Below are 16,605 nucleotides of genomic sequence, written 5' to 3' on the forward strand. Positions count from 1 at the left end.
GTACGTACGTAGATTCAGAGAAACGAAGTTCATTCAAGTAAGCAAAAAACATCAGGGGTCCAATATAGTTCGCCTAGAATGACCTGATTTACGTAATACTGAAATTCTAAAATAATGTTAGAGTTTAAGGAAAAAGTGTGCAGAGAGGATAGATGTATCAGCTAATAGCTCTCATTCAGCTCAATAAAATGGTATGAGTGAGTGAAAATCCTCATGCACAGTTTTCGAGGAAAACTTTTTTTTTTTTTGTAAAACTAATAACCATACCACATATTAAGTTGAAATTCATGCTAAAATACTCGATCAACAAGCTTCTCATTATGACTAGAGACTAGTATTGTCCACAAGCAAGGGCGCCAATTTCTCTGTAAATTGGAAGGGGGGCATTTAGACGCAGAAGGTATATATATATATGAGGATTTTAAGACAAATTGCATTCAAATTATGCCAAATATTGTTCCACATGAGCCATATGAGCTTTGGGGGGCACGGCCCCCTAGGATCGGCGCCCTTATCCACAAAACTAGAAATTTCTCGTTTCGTCTAGGATTGCCAACCGTCCGGTATTTTACCGGAAGTTCGGTTTTTGACCACCTCGTTCGGTGTCCGGTACGACCTCAAACCCGGACGTTAAATGTCCGGTATTTTTCCTCTTCCAGGTCCTATTCTCTTGTTCTATTCAAACTGTTTTGGAATAAAGAAAGAAATCGTCTGTCGATGAACATGGTTAAAGCAAAGCATTACCGTGTCGTCGGGAAGGCGAGCGGAGCGACGGTCCCGGACGCCGAAGTAAGGGACGCACAAAATTTGGGGAAAAATGAAAGTTTTGAGTTTTACGTCCCAAGTTTATGCTAAAGGAAACGGTGATTATGAGAAATAAATGAAATGGTGGAATGAAGAAAGTGGAGAACCCCGAGAAAACCCACGAGCACCGTGTTTGTCTACACGGCGCGAGCTGAGATCTAACCAGGTCCCCAAGCACCGGAGGCGAGCGCTCTACCACTGAGCCACGGCGCTCCCCGGAAAATTCGGGAGAAAAAAAGGAAAGAAAAGAGGAAAAATTACTTGGAATATATGTATGAGTGCGCCGTCGTATATTCTCGCCCCGGGCGCTGATTTTCCGCGTCACGATACTGAAGCAGAGCTTACAATTCGCTTTGATACCGACCTGTCGAGCACGGAATTTGCTGAAGAGTTGAAGGCAGGAAAATTTACTGAACTTATCAAAGCTGCTAAAGGTCAACAAAAGTACATTTTCAAGAGCACTGCTAGCACTGCTTCTTTCAATTAAACAATGTTTCCAGATCCAGTAAAAGTATGTAGACATTATGAGACATTACTACCAGCCCCAGCAAAGCTGGTAAGACATTTTTCAAGTATAGTTTGTGCATCTCATAATTAGGACCTATATTGCCATTTATATTTATTTTTCTGCTTTAAATACGATGTATTATTGATGGCAGAGTACAAAAATTACATATGCCGACTCAACCAAAACTGGAATAAGCAAGTTCAATAAATGCTTGAAAAGTAACTAAAGTTATTAAATTCGAACTCCGAATCGTTGAATTTTATGTGAAATAACCATTTTTGGGTACTTCACTTTTTTGACGAGTGATGATGGCACAATCTTAAGAGTATATGTACTCCAGGAGGGTGACCGGTATTTCCTTTTTCAAAAGTTGGCAACCCCAGTTTCGCCTCGAAAGACTCAAGACAAGAAATACATTTTCAAACTCGAGACGAGAACGGAATCAACAATTGTCATATATTTTTGTGCGACGAGAATCGAAACAAGACTAGAAATTTCTCAAAAAAAAAAAAAAAAAAAAAAAATTAAATGATACAAGGATAGTATAAATAGAGGATCTGCCCATATGTATCTTCATCCTATTAAATCGATGAAGCCAAAAAACAACCGAGCATCGGCACGTTTGATTGGCTACTCTCGTTTCGGCCATCGTCTGATTGACTACTTTCATTTCCGCCATGATAGTTGGCTCAAAACATTGCGATCCTATTGGGCGGAGTGGGCAGAGTAGGAGTGGCGAAACTGTGACGTATGGCTTGAAGATTTTGTTGTAAGGGCAGATCCTCTATTTTATAAGATCCTTGGTACTAGTTGCTTTTCTTTCTTGTTTGAAGCGTCCATATTTACAGTTACAAATTTAGCCTTGATTAACTCTTCACGAAGTTCATCAACCGGTGCACTGGCATTTAAAACCAAAGATTCACACTTAGTTTTCCCCAGAGTGAGCTTGGAATCAAAGAATTTTAATATCAATTTAGACGAGTACCCGTTTGAGTGAAAGCTTAAATTATGATTTGCGGTATAGTAAGCAAATGTCGCTTCTTTGCTGCTAAATCCAACTTCTTGCTAACAAGATCAGCATTTCTGAAAGACGATGTTACTTTTCAGGAACTATAGTGATCGCGACGAATCGTGAAGCTGAACCTAGATTTACCAACTTCACCATCCAATAGAACGCGAGAGTGTGTTCCGCTCGTGAACCCTTAATCATGAAATTTTGCTAGTGACGTCTGTCGTGCCAGACGGAGAACATTTCCTGAGTATGGAGTATTGTCGGATTGCTGCAAAGTTTTGTTTTGTTGTTATTGTGGTTGTAGTTATTTTATATTTTTGGTACTATTTTATAAGATCCATGAAATGAAATATTTCATTTCAACGTTCCATGATTGGGCCCCTTTAGGCTGAGAGAGACGATGATTAAGGTTCTTCACTACAGCGAAAATAACCTACCGCTAATTTTAGAGTCTTTCTGTAATATCTTCAAAACAAATAAAAATATTCGAAAAGCAGAAACGTAGTGAACTAGACAATACGAGTTTGCATGTGATACCTTTACCACAATTCACCTATCTGCTTTTGGATGCTGCTATTTACAGAACTCCCCCCCCCAAAAAAAAAACAGTTGTAAATCAAAAGCAGATGGATAAGTTGTAATAACGGTATCACATGCAAAAAATCGTATTGTCTAGTTCACTACGTTTCTGGTGTTCGAATATGTTTATTTGTTTTGAAGATATTGCAGAAAAATTCTAAAATTAGCGGTAGTTCAATTTTGCTGTAGTGAAGACCCTTAAGGCAATTTAATAATGATGGAATAATTGGTGGAATGGGGAAGTGGGAGGAAACGGGAGTATCCAGAGAAAACCCACAGACACATTTTTGTCTATTACAAACTTACTTGACCAGGAGTCGAACCAGGGACATCACGCACCAGAGGTAAGCACTGTACCACTAAGCCACCTTGAAATTCACGTCTTACCTACAGTCTAGGTTACAAAAAGAACATTTACTCGTATACAACATTTTAAGGCTCTATGCCTCATTGGATTAGAGTTCAACGTCCCTTTCAGTGCAGAGGCTATATGAGACTTGTATCTATAGTGTAGACTCCAAACAACCGTAAAACGTTCAAATTTCAATGTTCTTCCACCGGAAATAAAACCCGGGAACGTATACACCAAACGCGCAGGCGCTATCTCCTAAACCAATACGAGGACCCAGTCGGGTGTTTACGATTTTGTTTCGGGGGAGGGGTTTTGCATGAAAATTTGAAAATTCTGCAAGATATTTCATATACTTTACTATAGTAAGTAAGATTTCGGGTGGGGGCTTAAGCCCGGAAGCACCCTAAATACGCCACTCAGAGGACCTAATAGTTTTCGAGTCCTATTGATGAACGAATCAGTAAGTGAACCAGTGGATTTACTCTTTTGTGTTGTTTTTGTATTACTGTTTTTGATAACCATCTGTATAAGCATTATTCTAAAATTCTAAAATCTTTTCCGTTTTTTTTATTATCCGTGAAGCTGGAAACTTCTTTCTCTGACGTAAGCCGGGAAGTGTATTCTCCTTTCGTCTTATGAGTGTTTGAACTGAGTGTCAGTGGCTGTGGGCGTTGACACCGAACTTTTCTTTCATTGTGAAAGAATTTCATTGCTATCTTCCGCGACGGGAGTAGAATAGAATATCCTCTTCTTTTATGATTCAATGACTCAAAAAGAAAGGAGGGAAAGTGAGTTGAATATATATGTGTGTGTGATTGTTTTGGTTTTATTTTTCAACAGATCACAGTACTCACATGGGTGAGTGCTCTTTCTATAATCGCGTTGTTTGAGGACAACAAAATAGTAAACATACACAATAAAAGATAGAGCAAAGCTATTCTTAAAACCTTGACCGATCTCAACCTCAAGCAATGGATGGGTCAAGTAATTTCATTACTTCAACAACTGAGGACAATGAAACATTCCAAAAACTATATTTTCAGTTTCTGGAAACATGACTGTTAGGTATAGAACAGATGAGCCGGTTTACGTTATACTTTATTTTCATTAAGTCTCTTCATCCCGGCGAAATTAAAATACCGCTAATTTTACAGTAATTATGTGATATCTTCAAATAGATAAAATATAATTGAAATATGGAACAAGAGCGCCCTAGACAATATTATTTTGCGTGAGGTACCGTTATCACAAGTCACCTAGTGGCTTTCCGTTTTCAGCTGTTTAGAAACGCGAAAATAAATGTCGATTTTCAAAATGGCTCGAAATCGAAAGCAGATAAGTGAGTCATGATAACGGTTTCGCATGTAAAGTAATATTGTCTAAGGTGCTCTTGTTCCACGTTTCGATTATCTTTTAACTATTTGAAGACATCACATAATTACTGTAAAATTAGCGGTATTTTAATTTCGCCGGGTTCTTTCTTGCGGGCACGGTTGCTTACTGGTAGAGCACTTATCTCTGGTGCGTGAGGACAGTGGTTCGATCCTCTCCCAAGTAAGTTTGTGGTGGACAATAACGTAGCTGTAGGTTTTCTCGGAGTGCTCCCGTCTCCTCTCATATTCTCATTCCACCAAATCTTCCATCATCATTCACTTGCCTTAATTACCCATCTCTCTTTGCCTAACAGACATAATCGTGCAACGTTAAACTGAAAGATTTCATTTTTATTTATTTCTTATCTTTGATGTGATGTGATGTGATTTTAGTTTAGCGTCCCGTTCAGCAGCGAGGCTATATGAGACGTGGACCTACTGATTAACGTGGAATCCGAACCACATGAGCTCCCGCCGGGAATTGAACCCGGGTCTCCCACGCCAAAGGTGCGTACGTTTCTTATCTTTGAACAACTTATTATGGGAGAAAAACTAAAAGGAAATTTTTCAGTTTAACGTCACACGATTATACCTGTTAGGCTAAGAGAAATGTATAATTAAGGCAAGTGAATGATGATGGAAGAATCTATGGAATAATATGTGGGAGGAAACAGGAGTACCCCGAGAAAGCCCAGGGACACGATATTGTCCGCCACAAACCTACTTCGTCAGGAACCCCACGCACCAGAGGTAAGACCTCTACCACTAAGCTACCATGCTCCATCAAATTTATTAATGAGTTTGATATTCAAAACGACTTTATATAATTAATCTATCAGAACGTGTGTCCGTCCGTACGGGAGACAAAGAAGTCTCAAGAACTACTTGAAGAGTCACCATTAATTTTGACCAAGATGTAGGTGGTCAAAAGTTGGGAATCAACTTCGTGATAGAGTTGATCCGTTCACCGGAAGTGATATAAATCAGTCATATTCGGTTTTTATGTTGATCACTATAGAGCAAAGATGATAATAGCGAAAAGATGTTTTCTGAATTAGGTTAAGTGTTCCAAGAATATATTTCAACTCCACTCTAATCTCTTCACTAAAACCGGAAGTGGTAGAATACTACTTCTATTTTCGGTTTCAATATTAATTGGGAAAATTTCAGGTCATACAAACAAAATGTCTTCACGTGGTGTACATCTGACATGGTTGCCCCTTATTTAAAGGTAGTTGTATCGGATATTTAAACAGAAATTACAATTCTTTCGTTCACAGTAATATTTGAGTACATCATCATCATTATCATCATAGGTATTCTGCCATCATTGGCAGGCCGCAACTGAGAAGCTTCCATGCTCCACGGTCTTCCACTAACATCTTCGTCTTCACATATGGTTTCTCTATTTTAATCTCGTCCATCAATTGTAACCTCCTTCGCCCCCTCCCTCTCTTTCCTGCGACCATACCCTCTAGCACATCTCTCATAACACAGCTCCTTCTTAGCCAATGTCCTAACTCGTTTCTCTTCCATTTCTTAATAATATCTAAAACTATTTTCCCCACTATATCTAACTCTCTGATTCGTTATTTGCCTAACCTAATTCTCTCCATTCTTCTCCACACCCACATTTCGAATGCTTTCTGTCGTTTGTTATCATTTTTGTGTAATGTTCATGTTTCTACCAGTGGAGGGCACCAAAACAGTTTTTTCGGTTTTCGGTTTTTAGAAAAGTTGAAACCGATTTTTGAAAGTTTTCAATAAAACGGTTTCTGTTTTCTCCAATAACGTTCGGTTTTTCACCGAAACCGGTTTCGGTTTTCCACCGGGTCCGTTTTCGGTTTCCTTCAAAAACCGGTTTCGTTTTTTCCAAAATTTATTCTATTTCTTGCCAAATAGTGTTTTGTTGTTCTCCGGAAATCGATTCCGCTTCCACAGAAATAGTTTTGTGTGTTTCCCAAACGTTTCCACCGAAACCAGTTTCGGTGAAAACTGAACCGGTTTTGAAGAAAACCGAAATGTCGGTTTTTCGGGTTTCGGTTTTTCTAGAAATCTGTTTCCGAATTTTATAAAAAAAAAAAATGGTTTTGCCTATCCCTAGTTTCTACCCCGTACGGTACAATACTCAACACGAAGCATTTTATGGGTCTTATTCTTAACTCTTTAGCTATTTAAAGTCCCACAAAATAGACTTTTCTTCCTCCTAAAGGCTTCTTTCGCCATTCCTTCTCTTGCTTTTAATTCACGCACGTCGTATTATCACTAACAATACTATTCTGGTATCGAAAACTAGTCACCTATTTTATTTTCTTTCCTGCTATATTTGACACCGACCACTTAGTTCCAATCACTATGGCTTTTGTATTTATTTTCAACTCATATTTTTCACAGCTCTTCTCCAAGTATACTTGTGCAGCTTGCTATCAAAATAATGGAAACACCTGTAGTTTGCAGCACGAATGATGTGTGAGATGGTAATATTGAATATGTAATGTCCAGCGCCTTGCCGTTATTACTGGTGACTTCCGTGATTATCTGTAGTACGTGTCAGCGGGATAGAACGGAGATATGTTTAATCGGACAGACGATGATGATTTAAAATTAGATACCCTCTCTGAATTTTACAGAAACCAAATTGTGGGTGTGCGGTTAGTTGGTTCAAGTATACCTAAGGTGTCCAATGTTGCAGGTGTGTCGCAAGAAACACAGAGCCCATGGCCAAACAATATCGACATAGAGTAGTAGGTCTAATCAACTGAAGAGAAATCACTCTGACAGGGTCCGCCGAGCATTGAAGAGAATTGTCACCAAGAACCATAGTATAGAGAGAATGTGGGAAATGTGACTGCGGAGTGAACTGAAGAGAAATCACGGTGACAGCGTTCGCCAAGCATTGAAGAGAAATGAAATGAAATGAAATGAAATCTTTGAGTTTTACGTCCCACGGTTATGCCGGTTAGGCTAAAGGAGACGGTGATGATGAGTAATGAATGAAATGGTGGAATTAAGAAAGTGGGAGGAAACGGGAGAACCCCGAGAAAACCCATGCACACGGTGTTTGTCCACCATAAAGTTCACTTGGCGGGGGCTGGAATTGAACCCGGGACCCCAAGCACCAGAGGTGAACGCTCTACCACTGAGCCACCGCGGCCCCCAAGCATTGAAGGGAATTATCACCAACAACCATAGATAGAATGTGGGAAATGTGACTGCGGAGTGAACTGAGATCACGGTGACAGCGTTCGCCGAGCATTGAAGAGAATTGTCACCAACAACCATAGAGAGAATGTGGGAAATGTGACTGCGGAGTGAACTGAAGAGAAATCACGGTGACAGCGTTCGCCGAGCATTGAAGAGAATTGTCACCAACGATCGTAGATCGAATGTGGCAACTATAACTCCGAAAATCAATCAGCACCTGGTATAATCTATTGTGACAAACACTATCCGGCACGAGTTGCCTAACATAAATATTCACAAACGGGTTGCAATTAAACATTTACGAGACGAGACGAGAACTCTATTTCTTTTCTCGCCCCTCGTGGACAATAAATATTCACGTGTCCGATTCCCGACGTAAGGATCTACTGTATGTCTAAAACATTTCAAATATAAATTCATATTTGTTCATCTTTCCACTCTGAAAAATATTGCAATTGTTTAAAAGACAGATTGTACAAAACAAATTTAACAAAATGTTGTTTAGTCTCACATTCACCAGCGTGATTCACATTCTACGCAACAAGTTTTCTTTCAGTAATTTTAGACCCACTTCATTAGACGTTGACATCCCTAATAAGAAAATATAACTTTTATTTTCTGTAATTATCATGCTCTTATACTCTGATAGCTCTTGTAGTTTTCTTTTAGCGTAGTGCTTTGACACACACACACACACACAAGAAAGAAAATGGAATAGATTAGGATTAGGGATTAGATTTCTGGGCTTTTAGCATCCATGATCATGTTAGTCAGTCACATATGAAGGATGACGTCCCTCGGTGATTACACTATCAAAGGAAAGGGAAGGAAGAAAGGGTTGGGAAAGGAAGGAAGCTCCGTAGGACCTATGTCAAATACCATCCCAGGATTTGCCTGGTGTGAATGAGGTAAACCTCACTCAAGATAGCGGACCTGGAAAAGTTTTTACACGAATCGGATCGAATCTAGGACCGGAAAATTGAATAGAGAGAGTGAATCGAGTTCGTTAGAATTGTGTTAGCACAATTGATATTCGAGATGCGTATTATGAAGTTTCGTGGTTTCCCCGTCACTTTGGGACTCGGGTCAGTCTTGGTCTAGATTACCTGGTATGAGTTTTCCTGGTGATGAATCACTACACTGCAGTATATTTCGTGCTTTCCCACCGAAAACCGAACCTGAGACCTTGTACACCAGAGACACACGAGCTGGCAATCACACCATTGAGAAGTGCTCCCAAATTTAATAGGAAGTTCGAAACTTGGTTTTCCATTGATTCTTACACGTGTAGGCGTCTATCTGTAAATATTATGTTATATATATATTGATTTGTTAAGCCTTGTTTTAAGTGCAGTATTTCTCTCAATATTCTTTTCCTTCTTTGAAAGATTATCCACTTTTCTTTTTCCTTCTTTCTTTTTGTTGTATCACGGCCTCGACGCACAAAAGGTGTGGGTGAAGGACATATTTCTCAGCAAAGAATGTTCTTTCAAAACATTGATAGGATCAGAAATAAGAAAAAATATATTAAATCTGCCACATTACATTTACAAACGAAGAGAAACTTAAAAAGAGCAATCTCTTTGATGCGTATGTTTCGTTCCTTACAGGTATAGACGTTCAAAGTGTGTCACATAACGTTTTTCGTAAGTAAACTTTATTTTCAAGCGAATCTGCCATTTAAATCCTTACAGTATTCAATCTCTCAAATTTAATAAATTTTACTTAAATTTATAGAAGAAAAAAAATAAGTATGTGCATCACATGAAGAAGTTTACTTAATATGGTTTGATGTTTTATCAATTAATTTTGAAACTGGAAGTAGTAGATTTCTGCCAGTACCGGTTTAAGTAGAGGAATTGGAGTACAGTTGTTTCTATTCTTACAACTCTAAATTGATTCAAAAAAAAAACAGCTTCTCACTATCTATTACCGTTTTTACACTATAATAATCGAAATTAAAACCGGAAGTGGTTGGTTTTCTCTTCCGGTTTCAGTAAAGGGTTAATAGACAAAATGGTTCCTATTCTTAGAATGCTAAATCGATCTCCCCCCTCAAAAAAAAAAAAAACTTTTCTCACTATCTCTATCATTTTTGCTCTATGAAGATTAATATTAAAACCGGAAGTTATAGAGGATTTGTACCAGTTTTAGTAGAGCGTTAAGGATGGAGACGCAATGTGTTCTTGGAATGCTTAATGGATTGCAGGAACCGCTTGTCACTATATATAAAGAATGAATCGCTTTACACTTGTAATAAGTTTCCACTATGAAACACACTATCCCGTCGTGAAGCGTTTCATTTCTACCCGTACAGAAAACAGACGACGATCACGCGCTATTTAGCGCTACTTGATTACTAACCACAAAGACAGGTGAAAATCTTGCAACGTTCAGTGTTGTCAACTTACTAGAACAGAAATGGCGGACAATCCAAAAGTTGCATTCTATATGGAATATCCTTTAAAAGGACGAGGACAGGTATGGAACCTATTGTTTTGTTACTGAATCTATATCGGAAAACCATTGTCGCCATCTCTTATCGCTTTAGCTATGATACTAGTCGACAAGTGAATGCACTGAAGTTATACGATGCATCCTTACTGATAATAAAACAATACGTATGTCTGTGTATCTGTCTGTCTGTCATCAGCTTTTCGCATGAACAATGGCCTAGAGACATCAAATTTGGTACACGGACAGACCTTCAACCAATCTAATTATGTATGAATTCATTTTTTTTTAAATTTTGACACGGGGGTCATTATGGGACGACTTGAATGTACGGTACGCATAAACGAGATGATAAATTCCCCCGGACGCTAGATATTTGTGCCAAATTCATAATTTTCGGGATGAGATGAATAGTAACACTCCCGAAGTTGTTCAAGTCCAATTTTAGCCCACATCGTCTTGAGAGGTTCTGGGGGAAGGGGGAGTGAAAAATAACATTCCAAATGAACGATATTAGTGTCAAATTCATAGTCTTAAGGATCGCTGGGATCAATAGTAACACTTCCGATGCCGTTCAAGTCTAACTTTAGCTCCCATCCTCATGGGTGATTAGTAAGCGTGAAAAAAAGCATGTCCAAAATTTGCAATTAGTGTCAAATTCATCGTTCTCAGATTGCTGAGATGAATATGTAACACTTCCGATGCCGTTGAAGTATGACTTGAGGTTCGGGGGCATGGAAAAACAATATGTCCAAAATGACCGATATTAGTATGAAATTCATAGTTTTTGGGGTTGCTGAGATAGATAGTAACACTTCTGATGCCGCTGAAGTCGAATTTTAGTCTGATCGTCATAGGTTTACGGGAGTGTGAAAAAATAACACGTTCAAAGGAACTGATATTAGTGTCGAATCTATAGTTTTTAGGATCACGAAGTCGATTGCTGCCCCTCCCAATGACATTTGAGCCCAAGTTTAAGCAAGAAGTGTCATGGAAGTCGGTCTAGGAACTGACATGGTAACACCGAAGGCGTTACTTTTCGGTATCTATTTATTTCACTAATATTGAGAGGAGCAAGGGCGAAGGTGTTGCTATTCATTATTTATTTATTACACTCATATTGACAGGGGTGACACCAGAGGCGTTAGTTTTTTTTTGTTTGTTTGTTTTTTTTTTTTTCGTTTCACTGATATTAACACCTTATCTTCCATATTAATATATTAAACTGAAAAATATCGTTTATTTCTTCCTTCTTTATTTATTTCACTGATTTTCTTTACCTTTAAATGTGATATATATTGCATAAACCCTACCGTCCCCATACGAAGAACGTAATATATATATATATATATATATATATATATATATATATATATATATATATATATATATATATATATATATATATATATATATAACCAAGTAAGAAAATAAATAATAACTTTAAAATGTATCATGTTTTCATCTTGTTTTCCAGAATGTCCGCCTGAAGAATTTTACTGTCCGTCCCCTGACTCAACGGAAACTTGGTTGTGCATAAATGATTACCAGCTTTGTGATGGAATGAAACACTGCCCCAATGGAGAAGATGAAGACCTTACACAATGCCTCTTCTATCAAGTTGTAAGTATTATTCTTTAACTTTCCAAATAGTAGATGTTTTGGCAATATCAAAGGGCAGGCGTTAAAGGTTGCAATCTAAGGACCATGTATGAAATAATAGAGCATGGAAGTTTCTCCTTCGGAGGAAAATGCAAAATGGCAAGTAAAAACTGAGATAAGAAACTTTAAGCTTGTAATATTCAGAAACACCTGACTCGGTTCAGCATTTGAAATATAAAAAGAAAACGTAATCGAGTTTATTGAACACTATAAATGTAAGTAAATTATCCATAGTGTAACTGAGATTAGAACACTTTAATCGCTTTCTAGCACCGGAGAAAAAAGTAATTAATTCAGACTGTAGGATTAAAAAAATACACGTCTCCGGACCTGTAACCCTTAGAGACCGTCAAACTCCTTCTTGTATGATTATTGTAAGGTATATTTTATAAGATTTTCGAGAGTGTTCTGTTTGAGTTTTTCTAAAGTAGCTTTGTATAAGTATTCTAAAGTTACTGTTTGAGCCCCTTCAAAGTCTATCTGTATCAGTCTTCCAAAGTTGTCTTGAATGAGTCTTTCCACAGTCTTTCTGTATATGAGATTATCCAAAGTTGATCTATATGAGGTTTATGAATCTTTCCAAATTCTCTCTGTATGAGTATTCGAAAAGTGCTCTATATGCTTCTTCCAAAGGCGAAGAATATGAGGTTTTTTTTTTTTTTTGTTTTTTTTTTTAAGTGAGTGTATGATTCCCAGCGCATGAACGTTTCCAAAGTCTGTCTGCATAGGTATTCCCACAGTCGTTCTGTATAAGCTTATTTTGTTGGGGCTCTTCCAAGATAGCTCAGTATAAGTCTTCTAAAGTTGTTCTGAACGAACCTTTGATTTTTTTATGTGAATCTTTACAAAGTCCTTCTGTATGTCTTCCAAATGTGCTCTGTATGTCTCTTCCAAAGACGCTTAGTATGAGTCTTTTTTTTTTTTTTTTTTTGAGAGAGAGAGAGAGAGAGAGAGAGAGTCTACCTAAGCCATTGCGCATGAGCTTGTCCAAAGTCTGTCTGCAAGGGTATTTCCTCAGTCATCCTATATAAGCTTCCTAAAATCCTTTTGTAGGAGCCCTTCCAAGCTCGGTCAGTTTAGTCTTCCAAATATTGTTCTGAATAAACTATTAAAATGTTGTTTTGTGTGAGCCTTTTCAAAGTCCCTCTGTATGAGTCTTCTTCCAAAGTCGCTCTGTACTAGTCGTGTTAAAATTCGAACAATTCGATATTCAAATAGTCGATTTTTTCGATTATCCAAGCAAAATTCGTTATTCGAATAACGAATGATTGTTCGAATTTGAAAAAAAAATATTCGGATAACAGAAGAGAGATCATTCGAATACTTGTTTGAATAGAGAAAATTCGAATAATTTTAACAGCACTACTCTGTACGAACCTTTCGAAAGTCGTTCTGAATGAACTTTCCCAAAGTCTTCCAGACTTGTCCTATATGATCCTTTCCAAAGTTCTGTATTAACCTTTCCAAGCTCGTTCTGTATTAGCCCTTCCAAAGTCGTTCTCTGTGAATTATTCAAAGTCGCCTTCTATAGCTTTCCAAAGTCTTTAAAAAGGTACTCTGTGTAAGTCTTCCATAGTGGTTCGCAAATTAAATACGCGTTGAAATTAGCTATGGAAATAGGGAGTTTCCAAAAATCCCGTTTCTCCCACCCATACTTCCTTTGTGTTATTTATATTGGATTTCTGCGAGTGAATTGCCGATGTGCTAACGTGAAAAACCCCATGGTATACCAAATTTCGTGCCTTCACGTCCAGCGGTTCAAAAAAAGCCTAATTCCTACGCATAGTATTGCGTCAAAATGAAACAAGAAACCGAGTGCCTGTTATTTAGGATTTAAGGTAAAATATCTTTGTTAAGAGTCTTCATCCCGGCGAAATTAAAATACCGCTAATTTTACAGTAATTATGTGATATCTTCAAATAGATAAAAGATAATTGAAATATGGAACAAGAGCGCTCTAGACAATATTATTTTGCGTGAGGTACCGTTATCACAAGTCACGTAGTGGCTTTATGTTTTCAGCTGTTTAGAAACGCGAAAATAAATGCCGATTTTCAAAATGGCTCGAAATCGAAAGCAGATAAGTGAGTCGTGATAACGGTTTCTCATGTAAAATGATATTGTCTCGGGCTCTCTTGTTCCACTCTTTTATCTATTTGAAGATATCACATAATTAATGTAAAATTAGCGGTATTTTAATTTCGCTGGGATGAAGACTCTTAATTAGGTTGTTGCTTGAAATACATTTTCTGAACTAGAGCTATGAAAACGGGACTTGCAACTTCAAGTGGGAAAAGAAACACTAGTTACGTTTATGTCCGAGGCAAATACCTGAGAACAAGCGCACAAAAATCACTTGGGCTATGGTTGACAACCAGGTTTAAGAAGCTATGCAGAACTTCCAAAAGTATCTACTGCTTCATTTAATTTGAAAATTGTAACCGATAGTGATAGCTGTAGGACAAAAATAATGTATATAAGTAGAGGTAAACACTATTCGTGATTTTGATGTTCATCAGTTCAGATTCATTTAAAGTTTTTCCCATATGAGTGCGTTTCAGGGCAGGAAAAACCAGTGTTAAGATGTCAGTTTGATAAAGCTGTCAAATAATGTGTTTTTATTTAAGTAACTCTTCTATATGTGATAGATTATGCACCTATCATGATTTCATTCCTATATTAAAGTTTATAAACATGGCAGACAATTTGAGTGGAATGTACACTCTCAACATTTACACACTTTTGTATATGTAATGTCTACGTTATAATCATTTTCTAGCGCGTACTGTTTAAGCCAGTTCTGACTTTTGGAATACCCTGTTTGTCTTCGTACTTTGATTTAGCCGACTATAATTTGGCTATCTCAAGATTCTTAATACGGAATCTTCTATTTTCTGTTTTATTATGGTATCTCACTTCTAAATTACACCATATGTTATCAGCACAAGGTGACCTGTAAAAGTAGCGGTTGCGATTATCAGAGGCAGGTGTGCAAAGTAGGATGTATTTAATTTTAATTTCAATGTTTAGAAACACCTACTGTATACTGTTCCTTCCTCTCTATTTTCATACGCACATTTATGAATTTAAGTTTACATTTATTATTAGGGCCATGCAAGTGAAACTTATAAGATTTTTTTGTTAGTCGTCTATCCGCTAGTACACACAATAACTCTTCAACAAAAGCCAATTTTTGTATTCTGTTTTTCTTTCTTTTCTTTTCTTTTCTTTTCTTTCTTTTTTTCTTTTTTCTTTTCTTTTTTCTTTTCTTTTTTTTTGCAATAGGTAGCTGGAGTGATTACCTTGGCCGAGTTCGTGAATGCAATCAATCTATTAATATCTTCACGGGCAACGGCGGCTTTAACGGTAGCTATCCATAACCTACTTTCTCTATTGAAAGAAAGGTAATAGAAGTTACACATCACGCCGTAAGATAGCACCAACATCCTCCAATGGTTGACATCTACCGGATTAAATTGAAACTTATGGAGTTGATCCTTTTCATTGCCTATTAGAGTTTACTATTGCTATAATTTTCAATTACTGCTCACCTTCAAACATTACAAACAATTACTCGTACTAAACTTTTAAAAATTTATTAAAAGCACACTCGGAACTTTTTAAATGAAAATTCCTCAGCCCTCGTGAAAATATAATATAAAATATAACTCCAATTTAATTTTTGCACCACGTTTATTGGTTTGCTTCTGTGATGCATATTTATGTTTTGTCAACTATTTATTCTCCTGTTTCTCCCAAATTTTTGAGGCCCACCCTTCTATCACTTGTCCTCAAGGGAATAAGAGTCATTATAAAGCTTCAGTTCAAAACAATCTTAACCGATATTATACATGTAACTCGCTTGTTTAAAATATTATATAGTGATCCGAGACGTTGCATTGTAACCCCTGTACTGTTATGCAACCATATTCACGCTAAAGAATGTATGGTTGCCTATAAGCATGTTACTTTGCCCTAATTAACCCAGCAACCGTTTGAGATGTTTCAATATATATATATATATATATATATATATATATATATATATATATATATATATATATATATATATATATATAAGTGTGTTGAGTTAAAAACCTCCTCATTTCTCAGATCATTGCAGCAACTTCTCGACAATAAGAGAAGACAGGAGGTACGTAGGAACGTAGGCCAGCCCAGACTTACCAGCTCATAGTATTACAGATCTGGCAACAATAGCAATGTGAAATGGAGCACTGTCATGTAGTATGCAAACTCATTCCCCAGTGACTAATTCAAATGATTGGTAGGGCCGCGGTGGCTCAGTGGTAGAGCGTTCACCTCTGGTGCATGAGGTCCCGGGTTCAGTCCCAGCTCACATCAAGTGGGCTTTGTGGTGGACAAACGCCGTGAGCGCGGCTTTAATCAGGGTTCTCCCGTTTCCTCCCACTTTCTTCATTCCACCATTTCATTTATTGCTCATTATCACCGTCTCCTTTATCGTAGCCGGCTTAACCGTGGGACGTAAAACTCAAAAATTTCATTTCATTTTAAAATGATAGGCTCCAATGAAATGATCAGCTAGACAGTTGAAATTGATACATTACTTATTCCATATGACACTATGTGACACGAATGACTTATTATTTATTTCATAGATGATATTGTGTGACACAAA

General features: G+C 37.4%; 1 protein-coding gene across 1 annotated transcript in view; it reads left to right on the forward strand.

Annotated features, from left to right (window-relative positions):
* The window catches only part of LOC145662179 (uncharacterized), a 369,228-nt gene that overhangs the window by 269,763 nt on the left and 82,860 nt on the right, over window positions 1-16,605 (forward strand). Inside the window, exon 2 of the mRNA XM_081727512.1 lies at window positions 11,764-11,909. Within this exon, the coding sequence (XP_081583638.1) occupies window positions 11,764-11,909 (146 nt within the window). The remainder of the gene's footprint in view (window positions 1-11,763; window positions 11,910-16,605) is intronic.

This window comes from Thermobia domestica, chromosome 10 (assembly GCF_964235325.1).
Source record: "Thermobia domestica chromosome 10, izTheDome1.hap1.1, whole genome shotgun sequence".
NCBI classification, from domain to species: Eukaryota; Metazoa; Arthropoda; class Insecta; order Zygentoma; family Lepismatidae; genus Thermobia; species Thermobia domestica.